At 36.8% G+C, this 15,239-nt stretch overlaps 1 protein-coding gene across 6 annotated transcripts in view; it reads right to left on the minus strand.

Moving 5' to 3' along the window:
* LOC110394090 (multidrug resistance protein 1-like) overlaps window positions 1-15,239 on the minus strand; it is a 51,879-nt gene that overhangs the window by 21,992 nt on the left and 14,648 nt on the right. For 5 of the 6 annotated variants that reach the window (XM_021387745.1, XM_021387746.1, XM_021387749.1 and 2 more), the window contains exons 4-13: window positions 15,027-15,158; window positions 14,214-14,268; window positions 11,903-12,050; window positions 11,168-11,231; window positions 6,686-6,877; window positions 5,942-6,113; window positions 4,915-5,039; window positions 4,003-4,174; window positions 2,671-2,784; window positions 699-809 (exon numbers count right to left, since the gene is read on the minus strand). In XM_021387745.1, the coding sequence (XP_021243420.1) occupies window positions 699-809; window positions 2,671-2,784; window positions 4,003-4,174; window positions 4,915-5,039; window positions 5,942-6,113; window positions 6,686-6,877; window positions 11,168-11,231; window positions 11,903-12,050; window positions 14,214-14,268; window positions 15,027-15,121 (1,248 nt within the window). In that variant the 5' untranslated portion in view covers window positions 15,122-15,158. Of the gene's footprint in view, window positions 1-698; window positions 810-2,670; window positions 2,785-4,002; window positions 4,175-4,914; window positions 5,040-5,941; window positions 6,114-6,685; window positions 6,878-10,212; window positions 10,321-11,167; window positions 11,232-11,902; window positions 12,051-14,213; window positions 14,269-15,026; window positions 15,159-15,239 lie in introns of those variants that run through there. The other variant, XM_021387752.1, reaches the window with a different exon arrangement.

Consider the following 15,239-nt stretch of genomic DNA (forward strand, 5'->3'; position numbering starts at 1 on the left):
GAACAGTTAACTTGACCATTAGGTAGTTTAAACTTAGGCAGAAATGAACTCTTCTGAGTTAACTGAAATCCTTACTTTCTTCTTTACTATCATTATTTTATACTGTACTTTTTAATAGCTCACTGTAGCCTTAACTTTCTGTAATTTTGTCTGAAACCAGAGGGGAGAAGTTTCTTTGTTCATTTCATACTTGTAGAAACTTAGAAAATAATCCATTGAGATCAATAGATGTCTTTCCATTCATATTTCTGTATGAAGAACAATCAAGCACTTAATTCACCTTCTTGACAGAAGGAAAAGCCAAAGTCTTTTTTTCTTAATTTTTTTTTTTTTTGCATTTATGAGTAAGAATGGCTTATCAATAAAAGTATGTCTTTCCTTTTGGCCTACCAAAAGTAAGAAAGATCCCGTTCCCTAGATCAGTTATTTTCCTTCAAGGTAGGGAGGAAAATAGTTACTTAGTGCAAAGATACTCATTATTAAGGTATTTTCAGAAATCATTCAAATGTAAGTCTCTGAGTTTATTACAGCACTTACTAAGACGCAAATAATTCAAGGTTAAGTCATTATGATGACATTGTATTTTTACATGATTTAGAAAATCAACCTGGAATTGTTACATTTTCAAGAAAATCTTATTTTTTTTCACTTTTTATTTCTTAGCATATTATCCACAATTTAAGTTTCATTTACAATACCTCAACGTCTGGTCTGGATGGGTAATTGAAGAAAACATTTTGGAATTCCAAGTTTCCTTTAATGTGGTCTGGTTTGTGGCCTGCATCTGAGTAACTGTCAATTTGAGGTTCCTGTGTGAAATAAAACATGCAGAGGAAAAGCTTAGCTCCTAACGACCTTTTTTTTTTTTTTTTTTTTTTTAAAATAGGGAAATCCTAGAATGTTGTCATGGTTTTGTGATTTTCGGTTATTGGTATTCCACATCATAACATCATGTAGTGGTTGTACCTGGTTCTCAGAAGAGAAGGACTACTACATCCCCCACGGTACTTTTCTCCTCTGTTACCATTTTCCAGCCGGAGGGAAAAGATAAAAGCTCACAGTATAAAAACTTGCAGATCATGAGACCTCGTCCCTTTTTCTGCTGTCTCTCGTCTTGGCAGCACCTCGCTCTCCAGCCGTCTTATCGTTGGTAGTAGAGTAAGGCCTGCCTTGATTTTGGGACATTCTCTCTCTCTGTATTGGATTTATCAGCTTAAATTGTAATTATATTGTATTACAGTGTGTTGTTTTGCATTCCGATATCTTATTTAGTAAATTAGTTTGTTTCTCCTCAGATTGTTGCCGCTGTTCTTTGCTCTCAGGGCCATCTCCTTACCCTTTTCCCCTTTTCCCTTTTCCCGGGGTATGCGCCTGTGGATCCCCCGTCTCCTTTGTCACGGAACTGGGCCGAATGCCCATAAACCATTGACAAATGTATCACTGTTCTTTAGAGATATTAAATAGAATTTTAAACTGACTTAGGGGAGACTTGGGAAGCATGTAAATTCCATTGTTGGCTGCCTCACTACTATACTGCTGAGTTGTTAATGCAAAAATAACTTTTATAATTTCTCCTTTTAATGTTTTCCATGAATTTAATATGCTGTCTTTAAGAATGTATCCATAGCTAGCTGTACTTTGAGACTCATTCCACTGTCCGATTAACGTGAGCAGATCACTTCTGATGAGCTGCTGATACTCTGTTCATTGAGAGCTTTGCTCTTTCTGCTGAAATGATGTTTGTGAGAAAGAACTGAGCCACTGACTATTAAGTAGAAATCATTCAACAAAGTTCTTAATTGCCACTGTTTTCATTATTATCAAGGGGTAGGTCTACAACTCAAAGCATGTCTTAAAAACCATTCAAAATGTGTAATTGCATGTTACACAACTTCATTAGCTCGTAAAATCACAGCATTCCTGATTTCAGACTCTGAAAGCACACATCCAGGTTACCAGATAGTTTTATAGATTTGCAGACACTCATGCTGCTGGTGGTGACACTATCCTTCAAGCCTATCCTTATATACCTGCATTGGTTGTAACTGTATCTCTATCTATCAGCATAGTTATATCATAGAATCATAGAATATCCTTCCTGATTAAAAACATTACAGGGTATCTACAACACTAACTGATGCTGTGATCCAGTACTGTATCTTTGAAACAAGAACTCTAAAAGGCAAAGTGGAAATGACTAATAATTTTACATTCTATCTGCTTTTATACATATATCTCTGCTTATGAGAAGATAAATGATTATTTTAGCACTGTTGTAATTGTGTAGAATTAGAAGTTAACTATAGCAGTAAATTATTAAAGATGCAGCAGCAATAAAATTACCCTTTTAATAATTAAAAATTTACCATAAATATTCTCAATGATTTGAATACAGAAAAAATCCATTTTCTACCTTTTTTTGCACAGAATCTAAATAAAAATATGTAGATGATCCTTCCTTAAATAAGCCTCCCATATAGAACTGAGGTTAGAATTAATGTTAACGTCAAATTTTTATACCTTGATAATTGATACTGAAATATGTTTTGAAAACATATCAGATTAAGTATTTGAATTACTTCTGATTTTACTCACTTTTATTAATTTAATGTCCATAATAGTGCTTGCACTTCAAAAAGAACAGTCTTTGAACAATGGTGGGATACTCACATTGTCTATGATATTATAGATTGCATAGGCTGCTCCTCTTGCATTAGCAAATGCCTCTATGCTTGGAGCAGTCTGTCCAATACTGAAAGCTCCAATCAATACAGAGAAAAAGACCTGAAAGAAATGTTTATGGTGACATATATCAAGACCTATTTAAGCAGAGAATTACATTTATTTATTTATATTAGATAACTTTGGGTCAGTTTAAGTAATCTAGAATTAAAAGGTAGAATTAAAGGAAAAATAAAAGGTTCTCTCTTAAATAGAGAATAACATTTACAAAAGGCCTTCTTAAGAGTTAGATGAAAACTATGATCCTGCCCTGTGTGAATGTTGCAAACAACCTGATGACTGAGAATGAAACTTTCATGATTTATGCCAAAAAACATATATGTACACTTGATGTTTCAGGATTTCTTGTATTAATACGTTCTTTGGCAAAAGATGTTCCAAACACCTAAAATTATACTTCTGCTTCAAGATGGATATAGCTTTCAATGGAACAAAACTGATCTTCAAAGTACATTCTGCATTCACAGTGACAGGAATTATTTCATCCACCACAAACAAATAAACATTTGTCCTGTTGGAATTAAAGAGAGTGAACGCAAGCAACCAAGAAAAACAAAACAAAGCAAACAAACAAACAAAAAGGAACAGAAGAAGTAAAAGTATATTATCTGCTTGGAAAGACATACTAGCTTTTATCTAGTTTGAAAAGACACACTTCAAAGAGAGGTGATAACAACATCCCTGTTAGTATGGTAAACCAAAGGTCCATCACAACCATCATTTTTCTCCAACAGCGGACATTCACAGATGTGATACCTAAAATAAGGCATGTAAGAACAGAGCAGGGTTCTGTTCTACTTCTCCTTGCTATTCTGATGGACTCTATATTCAGATCAGAGGATTTCCTAAAGCAGTTTGGTTTTCCATATTTAATACCCTTCAATGAATTTCACTTAGTGTATTTTGTCCTGCCATCCCTTGAACACACGTAAACTTCTGGTATTCAAACATTCTTTGGCAAAGACTTCAGCAAAGCTCTACTACCTACTGCACGGAGTTACAAAAAAGGACATGAGTAATTGTCTGAACATGATTGAAATGTTCTGTATGCCAGCCTGCCCTTAAAAAGACAGGCCTTGCTTGGCAAAGGTTCCAAAGAGCCAGTATCTCATATCAGATGGATTTTTTTTTGCAAATCTGAGTGATTCATAAGCAAAACAGACAAGCAAAAAAGCAGGTAGCTTTTAGGAGATGTCCTGGCTGGTATTCCTTATGGTTGAAGAAATTGAATTTTTTGCCACATTACTGATAAATACTTACTGTAAGAACATTGCCAATAGTGTAATCATCAGTTAAGATCAAGGTAGTTCCATACCAGAAGGCCAGTGCATATGATGCATATATCAGTAAGAAAGCAGCACCCATAGAAATATTAGAAGTAATAGCCTTTCTTATTCCAATGCGTTTAGCATCTTCTAAATTCTTATGATATCTGAAAGAAAAAACAGAAGTTTGAAATACAATCAGACGTGTACCATGTCACACAGTACCAAAAACTGGATGAATTATTGTAGGTATTACAAGGAATATAATGTATAATACATAACCCTAAGGAGGTACAAAGGCAAGCCTGGTAGTCAGGCATAGAGATAACTTAAGATAATTTAAAAAAATGCCAACATCAGTTGACCTGGCAGACAAAAAAAAAAAAAAAGGATATTGCACTCAGAAAGGACATGTGAGTTCCTTAAATAACCCGGAGGTGAGTGAACTCTGTGAACCATTTGTGACAAGTTTTGCGATTATCACTGCTAGCTTGAGATAAAAGGTTAAGACACATCACAGCAATGTTTTTCTACAGTACAGTGGAAATAGAAATATTGTTTAAAAGACCCCTACAGAGTAATCAGATTACCAAAGATGCCATCATTGTTTCTCATGGCAAGACTTTTTTTGTTTAAAACTATCACTAACTGTTTGAAGTAGTTTATGCAGTTTCCAGAGTAGAGACAATATCTCGACTTAATTTGCCAGTTTCTTGAAAAATATTGAATTGTCATTTGACATATAGAAGTCAGTAACAGACAATTTCCAGCCCCAGTGCCCAGAAAGTGCAGGAGGTGCAATGTTTACTTATTTGGGCTGACTTTCAGCAGTGAAGATGAAAGAAAATTTGAAACTATCTGAAATGAATACTTCACGATAACTGATTAAAGAAAGCATTGCTCTTACCTTTGAATTTCTTTTTCTTGTCCTCCAAAAGCTATTACAGTACGGATTGCACCCAGAACTTCCTCTGCAACAGCTCCTGCTTTTGCATATGCAGCTTGCTCTTTGTCAGTGAATGCAGTGAGAATCTAATACAGGATCAAATATTCTGACTTAAGAAAAGCAGAATGAACTCAAGCACTTAACTGATAAAAGCCATTGTGAAGCCTTTTGATTATATTATGTACAAGTGCAGGAGTGTTCAATATCGATATTCTTAATTGCATTATGAATTCAGTCAGATAATTCAAAATCTGTGGGATGGATTTTCCAGTCTGCTTTCACCCAGTGCAAGAGAGTAGATGACCACTTATGCTGAGCTGGCGGGGTTCTCCTCATGCAGATCTCCTCAGCCCATTCTCATAATTGGCTACCTTAGCCAGAGGGCTCAAGACTTACATTAATTGGCCATAGTCCGCAAAGACTCTCAGCTAGAATACACATGTCGCAAATGCCTCTCAACTCTGACATATTCCCTAACACACTTACTCAAGACAAACAAAGCTTACATCATCTTTGAAATTTGAGGGAAGTACTATACACACTGAAGGCTTCCAAACTGCAAATTTAAGTCACTCCAATCCCATGTTATTTCTCTCATTTAGGTGATCACAGCTTAGTCTGATTTATTTGAGTATTATCCAGGAAGTGCAATTATTCCCTTATACAGAAGGAATGAATTTTTAACAGATAGAGATATGTATTTTACTAGTATGAGTTTTACTGGTATGAGTCTCCTATTCTGTATAAAATATGCTGTATTGACATCAACTGCCTCAAATTAAAGCCCATCTTTCCAATCCACCAGAAGTATAAAACTCAAACTACCCAAGGGCATTTATTCACAGTTCAGCTTATGTTTATAGATGTTCTCTAAAGCCACTGTAATTGTTCTAAGCAATACATTCCATCTGTAAGAATACAGCTATGTAGATTCCTGAAATTATCTATCCTGTATAAAAAACCTAACATTGAACGCATCTCAACCTACCTTTGCCCAGAGGGCTGCTGAAAGTCCTAGGACAGGACTGACTGCAAGTATTACAAGGGTTAATTTCCATCCTCTTATGAGACCAACAATAAATCCTGTTAAAAATGTCGTTTCCGATTGAATAAGCAGTCCAATTTTATCACCTATTCCTTCATTAATCTTGCTGACATCACTGAAAAACAAATTACATACAGACAGAAAGGTAAATGTATTAAGCACAGAAAAGTTTTCAGTTTTGTTACATGGGCACCTGTGTAGAAAAAAGTCTTTATTATTCAATGAGTTGGCAACAGTTTGCTTAAAGATAGAGCAGTATATAATGTGGTCACAGGAAATTTCTTATTTCATGTGAGAATGTGGTGCTATAAACCCGAAATTTGCTTACAGTGCAATGTTACTCTCACTTTTTTAATCCTAAATTTTGGATCTATTTGGAAACTGTGGGATATCTGGAAGGAACAGCTAAAACCATTCACGCAAACAAGGAGAGAGGAATAGCTTTTCAAGCAATTAAAGCTGTGCACACTGCTGGGGTCAGTCATCACCTTGCTCAGTTCCCAGTGTGCACAGAACTTTGTATCTTTTTTCATCAGGTTAATCTCACACTATGCAGCTCTCTCCCTGAAATAACTTGTATGAGATTCACAAAGGAATAAATTTTAAAAATCAAAACCAGAAAATTATTACAATATATACATACAATATTAAGGTAAAATAACAATGCAGAAGATATAGCATACTTACTCTATGAGACGAGTGTTAAGTTCTCCTGCATCATTTACATCAAACCATCCGATTTCCTGTCTCATAATTGCGTGAAAAAATTTTTCTCTAATTTTTTTAACTTGTCGGCCTGCTGCCAGTGTCCAGAAGGAGGTCTGGATATAAGCAGCAACAAGAACAGCAGCTGCTATTGCAGAATAGTAGTATGCATATCTGCAAGAAGACAAAAATAATTACCTTGCTAATCTGTATTTAGCTTGATGACCATTTCTTCTGGTTTAGACCCGAATTAGAGTTTACATTTTATATCAGAGTTCACACTTCTCTTTAAAATTTCCTAGGTTTTCTAGGAGTAGTATTTAATACCAGTTTTCAGAGATGTAATAAAATAAATAATGCTGCTGTTAAACAGGAATTACCTTTTCTTCTTGGCAGTATAGTATATCTGTATATCTTGTCAGTACATAAAAGCTAAAATAATCTCAGAAGATTATTTTAGAACTGTATTTCAGATGCAATATCCTTTTTGCTAAAATGTGTCATATTTCCATAAACATCATAGCATTTTTTATTTAATTCATACAGGCCTATTCATATATACCTGTATCTTATATTCACATGCACGTATATAATACAACATGCTTGTCTGTAAGAATATGTATATGCATGCATGCTATATATATTTCCCCATTTGAGAATACAACTATTTCAAGTAAATGCTGCAAAAACCATAACAGATATGTTGCTTCTAAGTGAATTCAGTTCTCTGCCATGAGCAAAGTATCATATGAAAACCAAGGAATGTGTGAACCACTTTATTTGTCAAGCTGAAATTGACTTTGATCCAGTTTTCAAATGTTCAAACAGAATCAAATCAGATCTGATTTGAATCAGAACTGGTATCAGAACCAGTTTCTGTTGATCTTAAACCAGAACAAAACCAGGAAAGTCACAGAATCATAGAATCATAGAATTCTTTGAGTTAGAAGGGACCTTCAAAAGTCACCTGGTTCAACTCCCCTACAAAGAACAAGGACACCTACACTAGATCAGGTGCTCAGAGCCCCGTCCAGCCTGACCTTGAGTGTCTCCAGGGATGGAGCATCCACCATCTCTCTGGGCAACCTGTCCCAGGGCCTCATCACCCTTACTGTAAAAAAATTCTCCCTTATATCCAGTCTAAATTTCCCCTCTTTTAATTTGAAACCATCTCCCCTTGTCCTGTCACAGCAGACACTGCTAAAGAGTCCATCCCCTCCTTTCTTACAGCCCCCCTTTAGGTACTGACAGGTCGCTCTCAGCTCACCCCGGAGCCTTCTCTTCTCCAGGCTGAACAGCCCCAGCTCTCTCAGCCTGTCCTCATAGGAGAGGTGTTCCGTCCTTGCATTACTTTTTGTGACCCTCCTCTGGACACGCTCCAGCAGGCCCACATCTCTCCTGTACTGAGGACTCCACATCTGGTCACGGTACTCCAGGTGAGGCCTCACCAGTGCAGCACAGAGGGGCAGGATCACCTCCCTGACCTGCTGACCACGCTGCTTTTGATGCAGCCCAGAATATGTTTGGCTTTCTGGGCTGTGAGGGCACAGTGCTGGCTCATGTCTAGCTGCCATCCACCAGTACCCCCAAATTCTTTTTGACAGGGCTGTGTAATTGAATATAACTGAATGCAGCTGAATATAACTGAGCTGATTCCTGAACATATGACTACAGATAACTGCTAAATATTCATGGTGTATATGACATATATTTATAAAAAAACTGCATCTACATAAAAGAGAATAATGAGGAGGGAAAAAAAAAGCTTTAAAACCTTTGGGATTTCACTCACAAGCGGTAAGTTAGCCATACTGATTCTCTAGAACTGTAGCATGAAACTGGGCAGGAGCTAGTTACAGAAGTCTGTGTGCAAATACTCTGCTCAGAAAAGGAGAACAAGGCTTTGTAACTGAAAATTTTCAAATTTTAGTCCAGCATTTCCAGTAGCTGAAATACTATACATTTTAGTCAGGGACTTTGGAACTACAGTCATCATGAAATGAACTGTATCTAAACTGATTAATAAAATGGGTTAATATCTAACCCATTAGAAGGTTGATTAGTTGAATATTGACCTTGATCTTCTTCACAGAAACTACTTAAATAAAGTTATCAAGGATACTGCAGGAAGACTCAGCAGTAATTACTTCAGACGATTACTTTATGATGTTATATCACATCACAGGATGGTTTTATGCTTAGACTTTGTTTCATGACAAATTGTTAGAAAAGGGATTTATATCTTTACAGCATTCATGCCAATGAAATACATTCTGTAACTTCACTGCAGAAACTCATTAGACAGTATGTGCTCACTGCATTCATTGCACATTGATTGTTCATTTTCTTTTGAGAAATAGGCGAACTATTAACTGAGTAAAAACCCTAAACAAATACACACATTCAGTTGAATACACCTGTGTTTGAACTTTGTTTGTGTAAACAGTGCTTATTGTTACTTTACCTGCTGGCAGGAATACTTAGAGACACTGAAGATGGGTACAAACAGCTTCTTCTTCAAACTAATGAGCACAGTTCAGAGCTCTATTTGGAAAGTTTGGGGACCTCAGAAAAGTGAACCTGTACCTATGCTGTTTTATAGCCATAAAAGGGCAAATGCAGAGTCCTACACTTGGGGAGGAATAACCGCATGCACCAGTACAGATTAGGGGCTGACCTGCTGGAGAGAAGCTCTGCAGAGAAGTGCTTAGGTGTCCTGGTGGACAACAGGTTGGTCATGAGCCAGCAGTGTGCCATTGTAGCCAAGAAGGCCAATGGTATCCGAGGGTGCATTAAAAAGAGCATGGCCAGCAGTGCAAGGGAGGTGATCCTCCCCTGTACTCTGTGCCCTGGTGAGGCCACACCTAGAGTACTGTGTCCAGTTCTGGGCTCCTCAATTGAAGACAGGGAACTTCTAGAGAGAGTCCAGTGGAGGGCTGCGAAGATGACTGGGAGCATCTCCCTGATGAGGAAAGGCTGAGAGACATGGGACTGTTCATCCTAGAGAAAACTGAAGGGGGATCTTATCAATACTTATAAATATCTAAACAGCAGGAGGCAAGTGGATGGGGCCAGGCTCTTTTGGTGGTGTAAACCACCATCAAAGGGGCAATGAGCACAAGGGGCCCATGAGGAAAACAGAGCACTGGAACAGGCTGCCCAGAGAGGTTGTGGAGTCTCCTTCTCTGGAGATACTCAAAAACCACCTGGTCACTTTCCTGTGTGACCCGCTGTAGGGAACCTGCTTTAGCAGAGGGTTGAGTTGGATGATCTCCAGAGGTCCCTTCCAACACTTACAGTTCTGTGATTCTGTGAGTTCTTGTTCCACAATTACTTCCTGAAGAGAAGTTCAGGCTGCTCTGAGAGCACTCATACCTTCTTTCAGACTTACTGTTTAAAAGGCAATGTGACATGCAGGGTGCTAACAAATGATTCCCTCATATAGACCATCTCTTAGGGCCATGAGAACACGTTGTTCTCAACATGTAGTTACTGAACTCTATACTCACATTTACACTTTCTTTTTGTCAGTTTTTCTGCTTTCCTGTAATCTGTTCTTTAATCTGTTTCGACTCCTAGACAATAGCTTGCTGAAGATGCAGAGAGAGTTCCTATTCCTTTTAAGTGAGACATGAGTTCAGAGATTAATATTTTTTCACTGGAAAAAACAATTGCCTTGAAGGCCACATTAGATGTCCTGAAATCTCAGATGTTTTTCATTACCTAACGAGGAGCAAATGTCAATCAGAAGAAAACAAGTTGAAGTGGTACAAGGAAATGCATATAAACTTCAGACATCCTTCAGAAACCAAGCCTTCTAACAGCACTTAGTAGGGACTCTGAACAAAATGCACCTATTAGCAGCTGATGTTTCTGCTTGTTTTCCATTTTCTCTATGAATCTCCAATATTACTCTTCTCTAGCAGAAGCACTTACTGACTGTTGTCTTCTGCTACTGACAGCTATCAAACGCTAGGTTTAAAGTTGCATTTAATCTAAGCCTGTGTTTTCTGTAGTCCAGATATTTTAGCTGAACTTGGCAGGAAACTATCTGGCAATTTTAATTCTGCTTTTTATCAGTGAATCAACATAGCTGAAGGAATTGATGGATGACAACAAATCTAATTTTTCAGCATAAAAAACACTGCTTATAAATTCAGAGGAAGGGAAGAAGGAAAGAAGAAAATGCTGAGGCATCGAAACATGGAGCACCACTGAAAAGGGGATGGGATGGAAGAGAGTAAAAGATCACAGGGAATTTTTTGGGAATGGTTGTGGATGTTAACAAAACTTCCCAGTGTCTTCAGTAATCTCATATGCAAATCTTTAGTTGCATACATTATTCCAAAAAGCCATTGCTTTTCTGCTGTTTCAAGTATGTAATATATATATCTAGGAGAAGAACATCTTAGCAAGAAATGTGTACCTACGTCAAAAAAAAAGGAAATGTCAATTTCTAATTACCTTGTCATATCTTCTTCCAGCTTTTGAAGCATCACTAAAGAGGAATTCAGTACAGAAAGGTCTCCTTAGAAAGAAAAAAAGAGTAAATAATTTTGATAGAACAAGTTTAAACAAATTTGTTTCCCAGCATTATTTTCACCAATATTCATTACCCTCTTTTTTTGTTTGTTTTTTCTTTCTGAAAATAGAGGGCATTTGTATAATGCTAAAAACAAAAGGCAGTGTGCCCATATTTCTGTCTTACAGAAGAATAATAAAAATAAAAATGGATGCAGGACAGAAGATAGTCACGTGATTTTTCTGTATCACCACAGATATGTATTTAAATTGTTAATATTTTTTAAATGGAACATTCCAAGCAACAAGCCTGTTCACAAGTTTAATATCTAACATTTGATTTCAGAGGACAACCAAATCTGGTCCAAGCGTGAATTGATACCAAAGTCACAGAATCCCTCCTCACTTTGGTATCGCTCAGTGCACGCCTACCACTCTGTGTTTGAATTTGGATTTCTGACTTAGCAAAGAAGGCTACGGAGCAAATTGAAACAAGAATAAATGAGTACTTTCATTTATGATAGCGGGTTTTGATCAAACACAACAGTTACTAATTTACAACACAGTATGTTAGCAAGTTGGTGTTGCTGAAATCAATATCACAGGTCAAGATGCTCAAATTTTGCCAGCTGTTTTCCAAATATGAGTCACTGTTCTCTCCACGGGACATTTTCTTACCTGTAAAATTTCTGTCACTGGGAATAACAAAGCTATCAGTCATGTCACCAAAAATTATCATTGCAATAGGGAGACTGGTTCCATGGGCTATTGCCAAGAGAGAGCCAAATATCATTAACAATTTATCTGTGCAACTGGAGTATCGAAACTGTGAACGAGAAAATAAATTCATTTTCATTGAGGTACTAGAATGTTAACACAATGTTATGACTACAGAATTATGAAAGTCAAGAAAAAGCTATGAACTGTATACCTAGTTTTCAGAGCTACAACTTTATCCATTTTTCAGTTAAATTTATAAAACAACTTCTAAGTACAGAAATAAATTATTCTAACAGAAGAACTTCTATATAATAAATTCTCCACTCCAGAGATCTGTGCTATTTAAATTTATCAAAATATCAAAATATCAATAAAGGGCACATAAAAATAATGCAATTTGTTCTCTTGAATTTTGTCATTTGAAGTTCAGAACATACAATATTCTTATAGCATTGTGATAATTAAGGGAACAATTATTTTCATCATAAATTCATTATTATAGAATTAGAAAAATTACTGTGAATGTACCATACATATTATCAAAGCTTACTGAATTCCTAAATACCCCTTGCTATTTAACTCAACAGCTCTTCTTTTATAGAATCATAGAATGGCTTGGGTTGGAAGGGACCCTTAAGATCATCTAGTTCCAATCCCCCTGCTATAGGCATGGACACCTCTCTCTAGATCAGGTTGCTCAAAGCCCCACCAGCCTGGCCTTGAATGCTTCCAGGGAGGGGGCATCCACAACCCCATTGGGCAACCTGTTCCAGTGTCTCACCACCCTCACAGTAAAGAATTTCTTCCTGATATCTACTCTAAATCTGCCCTCTTCCAGTTTAAAATCATTTCCCCTTGTCCTGTCACCACATGCCCTTATAAAAAGTCCCTCCCCAGCTTTCCTGTAGGCTCCCTTCAGGTACTGGAAGGCCGCTATAAGGTCTCTTCAGTGCCTTTTCATCTCCAGGCTGAAGAGCCCCAGCTCTCTCAGCCTGTCCTTGTCGGGGATGTGCCATCTTTGTGGCTCGCCACTGGACCTGCTCCAGCAGCTCAGTGTCCTTCTTATGTTGGGGGCTCCAGAATTGGGCACCATACTCCAAGTGGGGTCTCACAAGAGCAGAGTAGAGGGGCAGAATCACTTTCCTCAACTTGCTGGTCACACACCTCTTCATGTAACCCAGGATACGGTTGGCCTTCTGCACTGCAAGCACACACTGCTGATTCATGTTGAATCTTTCATCAATCAACACTCCCAAATCCTTTTCCTCAGGCCTGCTCTCAAGCCATTCTCCACCCAGCCTGTATTTGTGCTTGTGACTGCCCCAACTCAAATGCAGAACCTTGCACTTGGCCCTGTTGAACTTCACGAGGTTGGCATGGGCCCACTTCTCAAGCCTGTCCAAGTCCCTCTGGACAGCAGAGAAAAGTTCCTCCCAGGTCCCTCTGGATAGCAGATAGGAAGCCATTGGGTGGATTCTGCACTATACTAGTTGTATTGATTTAAATTACAGTGTTATTGAAATTGTACAAGTACAAGCTGGTATAGCAAAGCAGAACTGGGTCATTGGCCAAAACCTTGGGCTGTAGTTTTATTACTATTCATTTCTATATGACTCTTGTTTAGAACACACACTACATCTACAGAATGTAGAATATTTCAGTTTACTAATAGAGTATCTGGGATTTACTTTGATTAAACATTAACAAATTATTTTAAAATATAAAGAAAATTTAAGTTTTCTGGAACTTAAAGTACTTTTATTACATAATTTTTAATTTTAATTTTAATGTGTGCCATGGTGGTACCTTTTACTGCCAGCTCTGGTGACTGCCGAATGAGTAATGAGGCAGATATGTGTGCTTGGAGTGTGACTCAGAAAATTCAGAGGACAGGATGATACTTGTAGTCTTAGCTATAAGGACACTATTTTCATTGTGTTGGAAGAAACAACAAAATGGGAAAATTATAACTTATCATAAAAACAAATTGAGCACAAATTTACCATGATAACTTACTAAGGGAAGGCTTCTAAGCATGCATAACACTAGTAAGATCGTTTCTTTAATACAGCTACTTCCACCAAAAGAACTGCTTGGTTGCCACAGTATATTCAATATTCTGTAGTTTCATAGTATTTGGTAGAGACAAGACCATATATGTAGTACCCTAACATTATTTTAAGCATTTAAAACATAAAACATTTGCACATTTAAAATGTGCATGTGTGTAAATATGCGTACACATATACATGTATAGCATAAATCTTACCAGTGCTAACGGGCTGACCATTTTAGGCTTTTCCCCTTTCTTCTTCTTTCCCTTCCTTAAGAGATGTGATAGTTTTAATACATTTAAAAACCAACAATATTTCACAAAAATAATAAGGCAATATATTAATACTGTTCAGTTAAAATGTAATTAAGAAATAATTTTGTGGGAAACAAACCTGTGTAAAGCAAACATGATTTATTGAGAATTCTTGGCTGTTAGTATTTAAACCACGAGGTATATAAATAGCATCAGCTCCTGACTACTGTAAATTCAAATCAAGGCCTTCACAGTTCTCCCATCTCAAAGCTACAACAACCCCAACAGGGGCTGATGGTTCCACTGTCCGACTGGGGAAGCTTTGAACTGAAGCATTATATAGATTTCATAACAGGGAAAAGGAAGATAACTTATAGAATTAGATTTTCTCACACAGGCATAGTGGAATTAATTAAAAGTATGTAAAATATCAATTCCCCAACATAGTTTTAATTTTAACATATTTTTAATCTGGTGATATCATATCCAAATGTCTATTCTAACATCACTTTAATTGTGTTTTGGAATTGCTTTTCATTAAACGGTAGTCAATCCTTGGACACTTAGTCTGTAATAGAAAAAGAACTTTTTCATCCTTCTGCACCAAATGAATGTGTCAATGAATGCTAATCATAAGCTGGGCTTTCTGCTATTAGGCTATCTCATTAAAATAAAATAAATTAAAATATGAAATTCAATAAAATACAAACTAAGATAATGTAATCTTATATGCTTCAATAAAGAACACGTTTACAGTGTTTAAAGAATATTTACTTTTTGTCTTCTGGATCTTGATCCTGGATGGAGGTAGCGATCTCATATCTGTTTCCATCTACAGTACGCTTCTGCTTTTCATCTTCAGAATGCATTTTTAATTTATTTAGGATAGTTCTCTGTAAAATAATACTGAAAAACATACAACTATTAAGCATAGGACAGGAATCTCAATGACCACCTGTTTGACAGAAAAATATACTTATTGAAATC

Source organism: Numida meleagris, chromosome 2 (assembly GCF_002078875.1).
Source record: "Numida meleagris isolate 19003 breed g44 Domestic line chromosome 2, NumMel1.0, whole genome shotgun sequence".
Classification (NCBI taxonomy): domain Eukaryota; kingdom Metazoa; phylum Chordata; class Aves; order Galliformes; family Numididae; genus Numida; species Numida meleagris.